The sequence below is a fragment of the Sinocyclocheilus rhinocerous genome, unplaced genomic scaffold, assembly GCF_001515625.1.
Source record: "Sinocyclocheilus rhinocerous isolate Xijiao unplaced genomic scaffold, SAMN03320098_v1.1 scaffold4011, whole genome shotgun sequence".
Taxonomy (NCBI): Eukaryota; Metazoa; Chordata; class Actinopteri; order Cypriniformes; family Cyprinidae; genus Sinocyclocheilus; species Sinocyclocheilus rhinocerous.
In genome coordinates, this window is record NW_015651497.1 from 153,074 (window position 1) to 170,983 (window position 17,910).

The 17,910-nt window shown below is 35.3% G+C and overlaps 1 protein-coding gene across 2 annotated transcripts; it reads right to left on the reverse strand.

Moving 5' to 3' along the window:
- Positions 1–1,597: 1,597 nt before the first annotated feature.
- On the reverse strand, positions 1,598–14,938 carry slc37a2 (solute carrier family 37 member 2). 2 transcript variants are annotated; one of them, XM_016518339.1, is made up of 18 exons: positions 14,305–14,938; positions 13,549–13,630; positions 13,282–13,372; positions 12,613–12,691; positions 12,389–12,524; positions 10,797–10,873; positions 9,448–9,614; positions 9,064–9,101; positions 7,830–7,967; positions 6,495–6,585; positions 6,341–6,403; positions 6,160–6,245; positions 5,657–5,705; positions 5,041–5,114; positions 4,771–4,849; positions 4,427–4,524; positions 4,204–4,268; positions 1,598–2,654 (listed from the first exon to the last, which is right to left on the reverse strand). In XM_016518339.1, the coding sequence occupies exons 1-18, from the start codon at positions 14,358–14,360 to the stop codon at positions 2,639–2,641; spliced, it is 1,485 nt and encodes a 494-aa protein (XP_016373825.1). In that variant the 5' UTR covers positions 14,361–14,938; the 3' UTR covers positions 1,598–2,638. The 2 variants fall into 2 exon arrangements, with proteins under 2 accessions (XP_016373825.1, XP_016373826.1); XM_016518340.1 differs by having other exon boundaries at positions 4,178–4,268.
- Between the last annotated feature and the right edge of the window lie 2,972 nt (positions 14,939–17,910).

Here is a 17,910-nt window from a genome sequence, read left to right on the forward strand (position 1 = left end):
GTTCCTTCACAAACATGTAATATTGTTTAATGCAATTCATATTGTGGATAACAACAAATGGAATATATTTTCTTACTCTTTGTATTTTTATGTCAATATGGTTACAGGATTATCCTATTTAAATCAATGTGATAAAAGAGATCAAAAGTAATCTAAAAGTAATCTAAAAGTAGTCTGATTATATTACCTAAAATGTGTAATGCAATGGATTACATTACTAACTACAATCTGTAATTTGGCATCAGTAACGGATTACAATTTGTAAGTAATCTACCCAGCTCTGTATATATATATATATATATATATATATATACAGTATGTGTGTTTGTGTGTGTATACTGTACTGCAGTAATTACACTTAAATAATAATAAGCAATTATAAACCCATTAGTACTCTTCCAGCAGCCTCCAAAATTGCAGAAAAATGAATTTCTGAACAGATAATATCACATTTGAACAGTACTCTGTTCTCATTGCATCCGATGCAGTTTGGTTTTCGAAAGTATCATTCAACACAAACTACGAATTGTTTTCTTTTAGAAAATATTAAATCAAAATTGGATAAAGGTGGCGTGGTGGGAGCTGTTTAACACATTAAGCATTTGACAGTAAATCATGTGGTTATAATTAATAAGTTATCAAATTATCATTTTTCAACAAAAGTATTTAAATGGATAAGATCATGTTTAACTGACAGACAACAGTGTGTTCGAGTAGGCCATAAAATTTCACAATTAGTTACTAATTCAGTTGGTGTACCTCAAGGTTCAATATCAGGTCCTTTGTTATTCAGTTTGTATATTATTGACTTGCCTGATGTTTGTGAAACAACATATACTTGCATGCTAAAAGTAAAAAGCAAGCTGCAGAAGAATTATCAGCAGAAATGCTTAATATTACTAAGTGGTTAAAAAATTCATGTTTACATCTTAATGTTAGTAAAACTGTATGTATGTTTTTTTTTCAAAGTCTGCAAATAGAGATCCGGACCCAGATGTTACAGTAGCAGGTAGAAGGTTATCAGTAGTACATAAGTATAAATATTTAGGTATACAGTAATACTTGACTCACATTCAAAAAACAAGTTAAAAAAGTTGAGAATAGAATTAAATTTAATCTGAAAAATTTAAGACATATTAGAAATAATTTAACCACTGAAGCTTCAAAGTTATATATTAATGCTATGATCACACACAAATTACTGTCTCACCAGTTGGACACAGACAGGTGGGACTACTTTACAACCAATAGAAAGACTCTATAAGCAGGCTTTGAAAACATTGGATAAAAGGGTTTTTATGGGCAAATATGATTAAATTTGCAGATATTTTACGTAAAATTTTGCATGGTATGGTCCCACCTCCAATTAATGAATTTACACAACTACAATTATTTATAAAATACAGTTAATACATGTAATATTGTGTCCTTATTGCCATGTTTAATTTAATGTGTCCTTGCTAAAAAATTTTTTTTTTTTAAGTATTTCTTTCAAAATAAAAAAAGAAAACCCTCACTGACCGCACGCAAACTTTTAAATGGTAGTGTAGATTTTAATCAAAGTGTATAATTTTCATAAATATCAGGTTAGGGCAAACTGAAAATGTTAAAATGTATAGTTACAATTTATTAATTAATCCATTAATTACAAAACTGATTATGATTTCTGTTGTACAAAACGATGGCGTTATACTTTCATATGTTATCTTGTACATTTTTACTGTTTAATTAATTGTTTTTTTCAATGTTTCTCATGTTTTACTGTTAGAAATTTGTAGTATTGTAACAACTTGCCCCATACAGTATGACATGACCTGGACATGACCTTTTTTATAATCAATAAATTAACATAAATAAAGTAACATTATTAATCATAACTGAATATTTAAAAAAAAATGTAATGACTAATAACACGGCTTAAACTGTCCAGAAAAAATTTATCACAGAGCATTATTCTGCAGATATGACTGTTTGCCTTTCACACGATTTCTCATTTTGACAGGAGCTGATAGTATCTATACCCTAAAGCTAGAAAACCAGCTACCAGTAACGTGCATCCACACATACACAGCCTCAGAGAATAAAGCCAAGAGGTTCTCTTGGGATGCTTGGAGCCACCTGGTATTTTAATGAAGTTGAGAGTGATTAAGTGTGTATGCACATGAATATGACCTCAGTATCTATTACAATACATATTCAGGCTCTGTTTAATCATTACTGCTGATAAGATTCACAGCTAGCCAGGCCAATAACAAACAGGAAACGTACGAATGACATAAAAGGACAAAGCACCGATGGCATATTTTAATTCTAGAAAAAAAGGTACATTTGTATTGAGCAGTCACTAAAAACATCCTGTATTAAAATGAAGACGCTTAGTGATCCTGTTGTGTTTGTCCCACTCAGGCCACGTGTGGACGAGGGTGTGTGTAACTCTCCTCCTCCTTCACTGCAGCAGCTGAGCTTTGTTCCATTGTCAGTATAAAAGGATGAAAGTCTTATGTTACAATTTTCATATAAAATAACCCTTGGGCATAAAAAGGCTTGGTGTGTTGCCTCAATCCATGGTCCCTTTTTGTCGTTATGCTGCAGGTCATTTTCCGTCACAGGTGTGATATTCTCTTGTTCGACGGGCGGCTCAGATCTCTTTGAACCTGGAAGAAAAGAGCAGATGAAACCACTGCAAACACATGGTGCAAAATTAAACGCTTCCCTTTTAATCATCAGATTCTAGCAGTGTAAAAAAAAAATACAAACAAGACCAAATAATTACCGCCGGCTCATTTGACAAAATGTCTAAAGTGGATAGCGGAGACCATTAGTGTAATGCATGCATTTCAATATGATAAAAAAAGCACAAAAAAATGGCTTAGCACAAATCAAGCTTTTTTTATGGTTAAAAGCCAAAAACTGAACGATAATTACAAGGGTGTCAGAGACGTAATGATATTGCACTTGAAGTGCATACATCATTTTCCACCTCGACACACAGATCTCTGCCAGTCATTTGGGAACACAGTGAAAACTAACAAATCCCGAGGCGGGTCGCAGCCTCTTGGAGTAATTGTGATTGCCTTGCAACCACTAAAAATAGCCTCCACTGAATCATATTAAAAGGCAGGAAGGCCCAATTAATTAAAGTACAGCGTCTCTTAGGTCATGACGCTCTACATTTTTGGCAGCCACTAATATCAAGTACATGTAATGGCAATCAGCACCATTCAGGATATTTAAAAGCCACTAGCTAAAAATAGAAGGTCAAATATAAACCTTAATAAAGTCATCTGCCAATAACGTCACAATTTGTATTAGAAGTCTTTTGTAACATTACATTTACATTTAGTCATTTATTAGCAGACACTTATCCAAAACGACTTGCAATCAAAACCAACAAAATGTAACAATATGTAAGTGCCGTGACAAGCCTTGGTTAGTCTAACACAGTACTATTATTTTTTTTTATAATAAATAAAAAGAAAACAAGTAGATAAAATAGAAAAAGAATAGAGAACACTAGTGTTAGAGGGTCAATTTTTAAAATAAAATAATACAAGTAGTTAGAATAAAAACTGAATAGAGAATGCAATTGTTAGAGGGTCTAGTTTTTTATTAAACAAAAAGAAAACAAGTAGATAGAGTGCTGTTGTTAGATTAACATTACAAAATGTCTTTGTCACTTAAATTCCTTAATTTACTGCATCCTGGCTGAATAAAAGTGTTAATTTATGTTTTCTTTACTTTCTTTTTTTTATTATTACAAACTATTGAATGATAGTGGAACATTGTTTTCACAAACACATTAAGCATCAAAAGTGGTTTTCAACATTGATAATAATAGCAAATGTTTCTTGAGCGTCAAACCAGCATATTAGAATCATTTCTGAAAGATCATATGACACTGAAGACTGAAGTAATGATGCTGAAAATTCAGCTTTACCGCCACAGGAATATATTACATTCTAAAATCTATTCAAATAGAAAATGGTTATTTTAAATTGTAATAATATTTCACAATATTACTGTTTTTACTGTATTATGCATCAAATAAATACAGCCTTGGTGAGCAATAAGAGTCATTTTTCAAATACATAAAAATAAATACATTTTTCATCATTCTAAACTTTTGACCGGTAGTGTATATAGTGTATTTAGATGCATGTTTTCACAAGCTTCTTACATATTTCACCATAAACACACATTTACCCTCTCAGCCTTGTAGTGTATCCACACCATCCTCTGACCTCCTTATACACGAGCCTGGACAACAGCTACACAAACAAGAACAAGAGATGACAGTGAAACACCAGCCAGAAAACACGTTCATCATGAGAACAGAAAATTACCTATTATTTATTGGATAATATTATAAATAACAATATAATCAACAATAACAAAAATAATAATACACATCAGCTTTTAGTCTCACCAGACAGGCCAGCACATCAGCAGCAATGAGCATATAGAAAACATTATTCCATCCGGTGGGAGAGATCAGACCAGCCAACAGAGGCCCAACAGCGGCACCTAGAGCCCATTAAACACATTTCACAACATGTGACTGCCATTGCAGGACAGTGGGACGTTTTCAAAACAAACACTGGTTTCTGAATGTTACATTTTTATTGACTGTCAATAACCTTTTAAAAATGTTGCTCGATTTGCAAATGTAATATTCACTGCCGGATTATAACACAAAGTGCATTCAAAGCTTGACTTTATTAAGTCAGTATCAAGCTCAAGAAGAAAAAAAAAGCCACATTCTCTGCATACCTATAGATCCAGTGCCGTCAATAATGGCGGTCACAGTGGACAGTGCTCTGGAGTTCCCTCTCAGGCACTCATGGGTTCCCTAAAGGATAAAAAAAAACATTATGAAATGTACAACACAAAGTGCTTGTTGCATTACAAAATAGTTTATTGATCAGTTATTGACGGCAGGACTTGTAGGCTGGTCCCAACGTATCGGTTTTGAACCTTTTTTTTAAGACTTTACAAATATCCATGTGAAGAGCACATGGAGGAAAGGTGCCCAGTGCTTACTAAGTCAGCTGATACAGCAGTGGTGATGAGGGCGTAGGGTCCATTCACGAGAGCACCACACCACAGCAACATGCCTGCAGGTTCGAAAAGGGCAGAGGAGGAGATACAGACAAAAAAAAAAAAAAAATTTTTTTTTAATTTATTTTGTTTATCTGTTGTCAATATGGCACCTTATTTGATAATTATCATCTGATCCCCTTATACTTGACATTATACAATATTATGATTACTATTATGTTTCAAAGGCAAACTTAAATTTTACATAAAAAACTGGTCACACTTTATATTAGGTGGCCTTAACTACTATGTACTTACATCAAAAATAAGTACTATGTATTTATTGTGTTCATATTGTATTGCAAATCATTTTTGCTGCTATTGAGGTGGGATACGGGTAAGGTTAGGTTATGGGTAGGTTTAAGGGTGGGTTAAGTTGTAAGGGATGGGTCAACAGTGTAATTATAAATGTAACTACAGAAATTAATTACAGATGTAATTACATGCAGGTATTTTTTTAAATATAAGTACAATGCAAACCATGTATGTACACAATAAGTGCATTGTATCAAATTATTAATTTATATGCAAGTACAAAAGCCATGTACTCCATACTCACCAATGGTGGTTGGCAAGCCGTTCTGCCCGATCTTATTGTACAGGAACAGCTTGAAGAAGAAAAGCAAACATGAATAAGCAGCAGATCTCAAAGGAAAGAGAAACCCGTCCATGCGTTTACACAGGTTCACAGGTAAACTCGAGCTTGAGGGTTTTGGGTGCACAAGATTACAGATGTCTGTAAAAACTCTGAGCAAGCTTCAAGATTTACAGACAACACTTCAGATTCTGTAGCTGCTCTTTTTGTTTTTGTTTTGACCAGGCGAATGTACAGTGCCACTGGACATAAGCATTGCATATTAAAACTGATATTAACTCCCAAGTGTAAATTTTATGGTCCATAAAGCTAGCAAATAAACATGCGTGTGTTTTAATAATGCTTTTACATACTCTTAATAGATGAAATCAATCTGCAACATCTTGTTGAAACAGATGTTTGCATTTTGCCCAAAGTCTGAGCAAAGAAAGAAAGACAGAAAGAAAAAAGAGAACAGTTCGACTAACCATTGGAGCAGCAATGATCAACATGGCACAGCAAGTAGTGGCTCTGCCTCCACTGTAGTCAGATATCAATCCAGCCAGGATGCCACCTAACACAGAAAAAACCCTTATAGTACCACCAATCTCAAGAATCACCCTTAGATATATCTTATTCCTAGAAATAATTTAAATACCACATACTTACCCACAATTCCTCCAACATCAAACAGCGTAGACAGGTCCCCAGCTTCTTTAGGATCAAAATGAGCTAAGAGAGAGCAGCCTCAGTGACTTTTTTGACAGTTCATTTGTGCCTAAGAACTGAGTAAATATGAGAGAATCTGATGAAGGATTCTTACCAACATTAGCGATGTATAAAGGAAGCCAGTAGAGAAAGGTGTAGCTGACCAGCTTGGCAAAAAGCAAACATAAGGAGAACTCCACCACACCCTGCAGGAAGAAAACAACACGATGAGCAAAAATGACAGGATGGTATTTACTCCTGTCCACCAGCTAGGGGATTACTCGGGATCGGCAGATACTCAATATTCAATGACTTGGATTGAATCAGGAGCACAAAAAAAAAAAAAGACAATATCAGGACATGCCTAGCAACAACTGAATGTAAATGATACTGTTCTCTATCAACTTGTACACTTGTGACCAAATTTGCAACATCATATTGCCTAATTTCTAACATTACTCATTAGGATGAATTGCTTATTTTGTAGCATTCCTCGTGTTAGCTACTTCGCATAAAGAAGCAACTGCTAAATAAATAAATGTAAATCCAAAAATTGTCTGACAAATGACCCAAACAGAGTATTGTTTAAAGACCATTAGATAAGACTTAAAGGGTTAGTTCACCCAAAAAAGAAAATTCTGATATTAATTACTCACCCTCGTGTTGTTCCAAACCCGTAAGAACTCCGTTCATCTTCGGAACACAATTTAAGATATTTTTGATGAAATCTGAGGGCTCTCTGACCCTCCCATAGACAGCAAGGTAACTACCACGTTCAAGGTCCAGAAAAGTACCAAGATGATCGACAAAGTAGTCCGTGTGACATCAGTGGTTCAACTGTAAAGTTACAAACGCTTGATCATAACGCGAGCGTGTGGCGGCGCTGACCCAAATCCGGCGTAATGACGTCATCACGCCGGATCTGGGTCAGCGCCGGCACCGCCACACGCTCGCATCATGGTACTGTCATGAACGCGCGTCCACAAGTGTTCTCGTAGCTTCGTAACTTTACAGTTGAACCACTGATGTCACACGGACTACTTTGTCGATCATCTTGGTACTTTTCTAGACCTTGATCGTGGTAGTTACCTTGCTGTCTATGGGAGGGAGAGAGAGCCCTCAGATTTAATCAAAAATATCTTAAATTGTGTTCCGAAGATGAACGAAGGTCTTACGGGTTTGGAACAACACGAGGGTGAGTAATTAATGACAGAATTTTCATTTTTGGGTGAACTAACCCTTTAATCTTTTAAGAACAGATTTAATCTTAAACATTTTATTATTTTAAGAAAAAATTATATTTAGGTTGAGAAAGCAAAAGCATTATTTCTGATCCAAGCACACCAGACACTTCACAGGATTGGCTCCTCTCTCAGTCTCTTCAAAACAACACCTTACATTCGCTGACTAACAGCTGTGGGTGTAAAACTGAGAAGAACAGGTCACTCACAGGAATCCTGAGCGCTCCGCAGAAGCTGATGGCTTCGGTGTGATCCTCCACAGTCTCCACGGCTGTGGAGGTGTTAGCGCTGAAGATCTCCTCATTACTGGACGAGTTCCTCAGTAGAGGCTCCTGCTCCACACTCTCCTAAACACATTACAGACTGTTAGTGTTATATCAATGAAGATAAAAAGTGTTTGTTAAAGGAAGAACATTAAGTGACAGTATTTTAAGTACATACTTAAGGGTGGAATACACTACATGACATTTGCATATATTTTTGCCCCAATTTTCAGTCTGGAGGAGTCAGCCTGCAGATTTTGGGCAATCAGAGTTTCACAGAAAATCACAGTGTGGGCCCAGAATCAGTTTTTTTTAGCTTCAGTCAGAGGATATCATACATATCTGATATTTTGATCTGATTTTAGAACAAAGACTGTTTTTACTGGTCATGTGTCTCCTATCAACATTTACATTACATTTAATCATTTAGCAGACGCTTTAGAGATGCTGTTTTGAGGGTCATTTTTTAATGAATAAAAAGAAAACAAGTAGACAGAATAGAAACAGAATAGAGTGGCAGTGTCAACAATTTGCATATTTCTGTGTAAATTTGTCGTATTTGACAGTCTCTCAGTTTACGATCCTCACTCATTTAGTTTTTCCTATGTCAGCAAGTGTATGATGCCTAGAGTTTAAAATCTGTTCAGATTTGAAGTTATCCAGCCTTTAATCATTGAGACCAACATAGTTAATCACACAGATCAAAAGATTTCAACAGACAGCTTTATCATAGCTCTTCTCAAGCTTGTAAACTCGTGCAGATTGTTACATGTGATTTCTCTATGTTCACAATTACTTCTGCTTTCAATTCTCAGGTCATTTCTCAACCAGATTCACTACAGTGTTGTGAACTACAGGCGCACAGCAGCATGACAACGTTACATTCATTTGCTCAATTCTCTTGCTGCAAAAAAGAGGCCAAATGTACTGCAAATATTTAATATTGCTTTCAGTTTGGCAAAAAATGTTATCGATTGTAACCAAATGGCAGTAAATGAGTGTTAACCAGCCTTTTCACATAATCAATTTGTAAATAATGCAACTTCGGATAATCACAGAAACAAAACACAAATGGGACGGGAGCACTGCTGTTTATTCAAGTGAAATAATGGTATTGTAACATATGTAGGTCATGGAGTCAACATATTTTACATAGTTTTTTAATTGTAAGTGAACTCACATGGTGTTGTGGTGGAGTACAGTTCACATCTTCAGGTTCTGTAAAAAAACAAAAAAAAACAACGTTGTGATTTAGGTAGCACTTTTTTTTCTTCCACAAAATTAATCTTCAGTTTGTTGAACATATCTTTTATATCTGCAGATAGTTAGTATTGTGTTTGTGTCATCTTTATTTAATTTCTATCATAAAATAGTAACTATCAGAAGTGGTTACAATAAAAAAAAAAAAAACACACGCCCATCTCTAAGTTGAAGTAATGGAAAATTTCTGCTCATGTAATTTAGTTGCACAATCTTTGTTTTTGTTTCCCTTCTGTTCCTGTCTTTGTAAACAGCCCGCAGGCATATAATAGCACATTTCCCTCCAATCTAAGGTGTGACTTACTTTCAACCAGGAACAAAAAACAGATGACTCCAGCAACAGCGATGATGATACCAGGCACAATGAATGACAGGCCCCACGCGGACGACACATAGACCCCAGCAATGAGGGAGCCCAGAATGTTTCCTACTGAGGTGTGAGAATTCCAGACGCCCATGATTAATCCACGCCTGCGTCAGAGAGCAATTTTGGAATTTTTAATAATTTAATAATAATCATTTATGCATTTAGCAGACGCTTTTATCCAAAGCGACTTACAGTGCAATCAGGCTATACATTTTTTTTTACCAGTATGTGTGTTCCCTGGGAATCGAACCCACGACCTTTTGCACTGCTAACACAATCCTCTACCACTGAGCCACAGATTGAAGTCAACATGAAATCAGCTTATTAATACACTACCATTCCATGTCTGTGTATTTTTTTTTTTTAAATATCTTTTTCTAAGTCTTTTATACTCTCAAAGGTTGCATTCATGTGATCAGAGATAAAGTAAAAACAGTAATATCGTAAACTATTCTTAAAATTAAAAAGAACTGTTCTATTTTAATATATCTTAAAGTGTAATTTACTCCTGTGAAGACAAATCTTAATTTCCTGCAGGTATTATTCCAGTCTTCAGTGTCACATGTGTCTTCAGAAGTTATGATGAAACATTTCTTCTTACAATTATTGACCTCAACAACAGTTGTGCTGCTTTATATAATTTTGGAAACTAATTTGAATTTTAAGAGATTATTGGATGATTATGAAGTTTAATAGCATTGTTTGAAATAGACATCTTTTGTAACATCATACATTACTGTACTGTCATTTCTGATCAATTACTGATCCCAAACTTTTGAACGATAGTGTACATCTTAATGTGCACAATTCAACAATGAAGTTGTTTAAAATCAAGTTTAATACCTTGCCCTGCCTTCCTTTGACATCACTTAGGCCATGCAGGCTATTGGATAACGTTAATAAACTGTTTATAAATAGTGATTTATGAATCGTTTTGTTAACTACAGTTCACATCTGGCTTAGTTCCAAAATTAAATACCATGTTTTCATCATCCAAACAATTCCTGATGGATAAAAAAAATCAAGAATTGCCACGATTTTTCTTGTGAAATATCCTTTTTCACTCTGAAATTTGTCATATTGCTGTAGTAAAATGCGTTACAATTGTGGTTTCATTTAAAATAACAGTTCACAGTAGACAAGTATTAACAGTTTGGGAGTGTGGAAGCAAGAGAGATCATTTAGATCCGCACTTAGTTGTTTTTGTGAAAAAAAGTGCAGATACAATTCTGCACTGTCAACAGCACACAAACTGAGAAGCAGCAAATAACACAACAGTCACCTACTTTCCCTTCCCAAACCAGTTCCCAACACACGCTACCACTGCCGGCCAGCCTGTAGTCTGTACCAGCCCATTTAAGGCCTGTAAAAGAAAAAAAAACATAGGAATCAGCAAGTCTGAAGAGCACATGGGTTTGACATGTTCAAGAAGCAAACGCCTGATTCGGTCATGTGTTATGCATGTGACTCATATACTAGCATGACTAAAGATTTACTATGAAATAACTCTGGGGCTGTAAGACTGGAATACAATGGGCTAAGAAAAGATGATGTACACGTCAACCACGTACTGATAAGGTTTTTATTTGATAATATTCAAACATACTTTTGATTTAATTTTTTAAAACTCCCTTGTGACAAGAAATGTGTCATTGGAAAAGAATCACTTCTGTTTTTTTGGTTTCATATTGTAAAATTCTGGTGCTCGCTCTGGTACTTTGATGGACTGATACACCTTTGGAGATACATTGGCTTAAAGGGGTCATATGATGCTATTTTAAAGATCATTATTTTGTGTATTTGGTGTAACAGAATATGTTGACATGCTTTAAAGTTAAAAAAACACATTATTTTTCAAATACTGTACATTATTGTAGGTCCTCTATGCCCCGCCTCTCTCAAACACGTCGTTTTCAACAAAGCCCCCTCTTTTGACAAGCGCAGTCTGCTCTGATTGGCCAGCTGACCCAGTGCATTGTGATTGGCCGAACACCACAAGCATGCGTCGGAAATGTAACGCCCCTTACCATAATCGCTTCAGCTTTCAAAGTAAATATCAAGACAGTTAATAATGTCGTTAGTTTTACCATCAGTTCAAGCCCGAAAGGGCAACAGAGTCGCGTGACAGACACAGTGATGATGCAGTACACAAGCCGCGGTTAAGACAGCTGACGTGCTATGATTTCTGACAGGCTGTTCAGTCTCCTGTGATGTGACCCTGTTCCCCTCACACACACACACACACGATGCGTTACTCTGCGCTGCGCAAAACTCTGCATTTGAACAGTCAATAGCAAATACTTAAACTAATAACAAAACATAATTACAGTCGCTGATTCAGAAGCTTTTTTTTTTTTTAGAAATAGCCTTTTTGCACATCCAGCCTTGTACTCTTCTAGGTTCAAAAAACTGTAGTCCATAAAATGCGTTACACAAATTCGAACATCTGGGTTGTGCTGTTCTGTTGTAAATAAATCTTAACTAATGATTCCTAATTGCATCTACTTCCGGAAGGCCAAATAAAGTGCTTTTGCTTTCGCACTGAAACACACACCGTCTCCCTGACATGGCTGCATCACCACTACTGGTGTTCCTGAAACCACGCCTTCTTTCTTTGCATGCACATTTGGGCGGCATTATGCTAATATTTCCACATAGTGACATAGACATGTGGGGGCGTGTTAGAACGAGCCGTTTTAGGTAGGCGTGGCTGACTCTTAACTTTTATAAAGAATATCTCTTTGGATTTGAGACTTTAGTCTTTGCAACTTTACAGATCTTCTTTATGCACCAAGCGCTTGTAACACTCCAAAGAGAAAGGAAAACTTGAAATCGCATCACATGACCCCTTTAAATTTAGAAAGGAGAACTAGCTTACCTGAACTAAGCAATAATACCACAAAGAGTGGATTTGCCAGTAAAAGCCCAGGCCAAACAGAGCAGTGAAAATGCCACTGAGAATCATCCCTGAGCTCAGGTAGTAACGCAGGGGCAAACGCTCTCCAAATATCCCACTGTCAAAAATATTTCAAAACCAGCTGTTATACCTCAAGCTAAACACACTAACCAAGAAAATCTAACCAAGAAAACCCAATATCATACCTAAAGAACATGCCGATAGCATATGCAACAAGGAAGCAGTTGTCCAAGACTCCAAACAGGTTCCGGTAATTGTTCTGGTCTGAATTTAAACAAAGAAATACATTGATGGGTTAATATAAACTAGTAAACAGTACGTTTTTTTTTCTATCAGCAAGGGCACATTAACTGGTCAAAACTGAAAGTAACAACATCCAACAAAAGATTTCGATTTCAAATAAATTCTGTTCTTTTGAACTTTTTATTCATCAAAGAATCCGAAAAAAAATATGTGCACAGTTTCCACAAAAATATTAAGCAGTACAATTGTTTTCAACATTGATAATAAGAAGAAATGTTTCTTGAGCACCAAATCAGTATATTAGAATGATTTTTGAAGGATCATGTGACACTAAAGACTGGCTCCTGAAAATTCAGCTTTGCCATCACAGGAATAAATTACATTTTAAAATATATTACAATAGAAAACAGATATTTTAAATTGCATTAATGTGTCACCATTTAAGTTTTTACTGTATTTTTTGCTCAATTAAATATAAGAGACTTTGAAAAAAATAATAATAATCTCACTGACCCCAAACTTTTGAATGGCAGTTTATGGAGAGATTAAGTGTAGGACAGATATGATATAAGCAAGAACACAAACTATTTTAAGCAAAGAATCAAACTCACCAAAAGGAGCCCAATCACACCAGGTGTCATTGTCAGTGATGTTGAGGTCTGCTGGATGAATAACATTAGAGCAGTTTCTGTGCAGCTGACTCTGTCACAACATAAAATTATCATTTAACACATTTTACTCTTAATTTATTACATGCAAACACAACCATGTGATTTATCAGTATAACAAAATCCTGTTTGTTGCATGTCTTCTTTTCAGGTTAGGCCTATCATGCAGCTAGTTAATGTTTAGTTGCCAGGTCTCTGACTTTTTATTACCTTGACAATACTGATAGGCTTTCGAGAGAGGTGGTAGGTGGTGTAGAAGACAAACGTAAGGAGGAGGATGAAGAACCGGTACCTAATCAAAAGGAATAAGTTCTTGAAATAAAAGATTTACAAGTCAAAAAGCATCAACAGTGGTTAAAATGAAATCTGGAGGTGTCTGTAGTATTAAATAAAACAGCCAGGCAGTGAAAGAAATGAAACCACACTATGTGACTTACAGGAAAACAGCCTCACCTAAGGCAAACACACACACTGAATTATCTATCTATACGTTTTTATACATTTCCTGTGGGGGAAGCACGCTTAACACAGTGTACATCAGTTCTGAGGGCGATGCATGCTGCAAAACAGAAACCTCTAACATTTAGGTCACAGTACTGTACTTTAACTTAAGTACTTATTTTCCATTCATGAGGTACGCATATATTCATAAATTATGTTTAAATTGTGATTTAAGATTCTTAATAAATGAAGTTGTGCACATACAAACTGTGGTTCAATTTCCAGAGTAGTAAATTTGTAAAATTTGCCTGTATTCTACAAGGTGAAATGTATATTAGCACTACTAAAAACATTATATTTTATAGATTAATGAGGAACTCTTAAGCAGCGCTAAAATTCAATAGCCTAATCGAAAAACAATAATCATGTCTGTTACAATAAAATCCCACATGATGGGACACACATTTAACATCACAGAGCATGTTATCTGTATGTCTGTTGTGTTTACATGGGCCTGTTACTCACCAGCTGTCTCTAGAGAAAGAAGTAATGAGTTTGATTCCCGGGGCCAGAGATCTCATTTTTACAGTTAAAGTTGTTTGTCTCGTTGCAAAAAAAAAAAAAAAAAAAAAGTTATAATAAAATTATATCATCTACGTTATAAATTATGTATAAAAAATCCCATATCTATTAAGACTTCTAAAATCCACAATTTTAAGATTAAAATCAAGAGCAACTAAAATACACAACGAAACTAACTTAGCTGACTAATCGTTTTGTGTCTCAGATCAGTTTGCGCTCATTTCTTACGACCTAAAACTACGAGCCCATAAAATCATGTTCGTTGAAAGCCGGCGATCCTAAAACAGATGAAACAGTTGCATATAAAGTATCGGAGACGTGTTGTCATTTCCCAATTCCAGAGGTGGAAAAACCGTAAAGCGCTCTGAATTCCCAAAGATTTCCATGGTTGCCTTGGCCGGTGTCCGTGTGCGTTTCAACCTGGGTGCTATTAATACCAGTTTGTCTGGTCTTAAAAATCACATGAGTATTAGCTAGGCCTAATTGATCTTTAGCTCGTGCAGTGCTGGTGTAGCGTCTCCATTTTCCATACAGGGCTGCGACACACACACACACACACACACACACACACACACACACACACTGGATCTGGCGGCGTAAACATGTGATACATCGTGACGTCACTCCAGGGCTCAAATTAACCCTTCATTCTTCGGCTTTTCTATTATACTTTTAAGATAAATTGGTTAAAGCAGTACTTAACAAACCCTGATTCATTTTGGAATATTCTTACCAATCTTGTTTTCTCTAGGGTTCTACAATGTCATTGTAATTACAATATCATACAATATCATAAAATGCCTCTTAAATGATCAAATTTTCATAAAGAAGAGCTTTTGCCCGTGGCACCTAATTTATAAACAATTTTAGTCCTCACGGCTATTTCTTTATAAACAATTTTAGTCCTCACGGCTATTTCATTTGTAATAATGGTGATATTCTTTATAAAAAAATAAATCTTTGTTTTTCCCAGATTGAGTCATTAATAATGTTATTCTGGTTTCTCATTTAATAAATTCTGATGGTTACATACATTCCTATTAAGATTTTTTTGAAGATGTATTAGCCTACCTGTCACTGGATTTTCGTCATTATAATAAACGCTATTCCCTGTGGGGCAATAACTCTTCTTAAAGACTTAGTTAGATGCCAATTTTCTTTGTCAACAACTCATCTTTTTCATTCAACGATTGGGCATATATATATATATATATATATACCTCTTCCTGTCGGAACAGATGAATTAACTATTCCAGGCTGAGATCCATACATTGTGTCCTCCTGGAATGGCCAGTTTGATAACATTCCATGGAAGAAAAGTGTGACTTTGTCATCTAAATATTTAATAGGGTAAATGATGTTTCTTATAAATTACTTAATATTTTTTTACCTGTTAATATCTATTTAGAAATGTTTCCATATATTGACTTTTTTTTGTTCTTCTGAGACGAATCTTCTCATCTCATCTCTTTTGGGAATGCAGATATAGACTACAATTTTATTTTGGAAGGATTTCTGTATCTTTGTACATGCTTTTTCTTCACAGAGTTTCTCTTTGTTATACAAAGATGTTTTATTTGGTTATCAGGTTCAGGTTCACTTTATTTGTACCCACACTGTAAAAAATGATTTGTTGACACAACTTGACTTAGTCAAGTCATCTTGTTGCATTGACTCAGTTAAGTTTAGCAAACATTAGGTGTTAAGTTCACTCAACTTATACGTAGTTGTTGAAATAACTTGCAGTAAATTGAGCCAACGCACTGTATCAATTAATGAGCATTTAAAATTTTTAGTTAAGTCAACTGAAAAACATTGGTTGAACTTAATTTTTCATGTTTTCACAACCATGAACCAAGTCTAACTGACATAAAATAGTAATTTTTCCTCAACATCATAACTTAACTATTTGAGTTTACTGGACTTTATTGCTTTGACAAAAAGTTCTGGATATCTATCTGGAACCAGATTTTTTATGAAATCAACAACTACAACATTGAATCTCTCAGCATTTATTTTTTAAACAGATACATTGCATCCAAAAACACAGACACAAAGAATTCACTTGCAAAGATATAAAAACACTACACAAGAAAAATCTTCACATATACATAGGTAGACTAGGTTTGCAGTGTTATGAGTTCTCACATCTTTCACATTTTACAGACACCACAAACATTAACCAACATATATGATAAAAGTGCTTTAAGGTTCCCAGCATCACTAAAAAACCGCCTAGACTAAAAACAATAAATTACCACAAATAAAATAAAATAATAATAATAATAATGTTCCTAAGACCTATCCTTATTCAACTGAGTGATACCTGCTGGCACAAAGCTGTTTTTATACCGCTTAGTTCTACAATACGGAAATACAAATCTACGTCTAGATGGCAGAAGTTTAAATTCATTCTTCAAAGGATGAGAGTCATCATTTAAAATTGAGTTAGTCATCCGCTGTAACTGTCTGGTATACAGGGATGCTGGACTAAGCTGTGACTCCCCAATCAGCTTACTAGACCATCTAACAATTTGACTCAGTGAATTCTTGTTCTTTACAGACAAGTTTCCAAACCAAGACACCAGAGAAAATGTTAAGAGTGATTCAATAAAAGCACGATAAAATAACATCATCATGGTCCTGTCAATGTGAAAATGGGCCAATTTCCTTAAACAAAACAGACGCTGGTGCCCCTTTTTACACACTGCTTCACAATTTGCTTCAAAGTTCAACTTAGAGTCAATAATAGTCCCAAGGTATTTGTAAGATTGCACAGATTCTATTTTCTGACTTTTAATAGATGTAACTTCATGTGGGTGGGCTTGTTTCCTAAAATCAATAATCATATCTTTTGTCTTAGATAAGTTTAATTGGAGGTAGGACTCCTCACACCACTTTATAAAGTCATCAATAATCGGGCCATGGCTGGTCTCATTGCCCTGAAGCTCACTAACAATAACAGTGTCATCTGCATACTTTAAAATAGTCCTGTTTTCCCACTTACTCTGACACATATTTGTGTAGAGAATAAATAATAGAGGTGAAAGCACACATCCTTGTGGGGAGCCCGTAGAGGAACAAACTTCGTCAGACAGGGTTCCATTCACCCTTACTCTCTGTGTCCTATTAGTTAAAAAATCAAGAATCCAGCCCACAATATTGTTACTCAATGTAAACTGTTCTAAAAGCCTATTAATTAGAACATGGGGTTGGATTGTGTTAAAAGCAGATGAAAAATCAATGAATAAAAGTCTAGCATGAGACCCATTACCCTCCAAGTGTTTAGCAAGTAAGTTCAACAACGTAACTGTAGCGTCCTCTACTCCTCTATGTGGCCTATAAGCAAATTGCACAGGGTCAAGTGTATGTTCAGTTTTCCTTCCAATTTCTTCCCTTACCAGTTTTTCAAGGGTTTTAATTAAAATTGATGTAAGAGCAACTGGTCTAAAATCATTAAGGGCATTGGGACTAGTGGACTTGAGGAACCGGTGTCACGAATCCGGTCCATGAACTTCCGTCTGCTAGCCATCAGAGGTCACCCTTTCC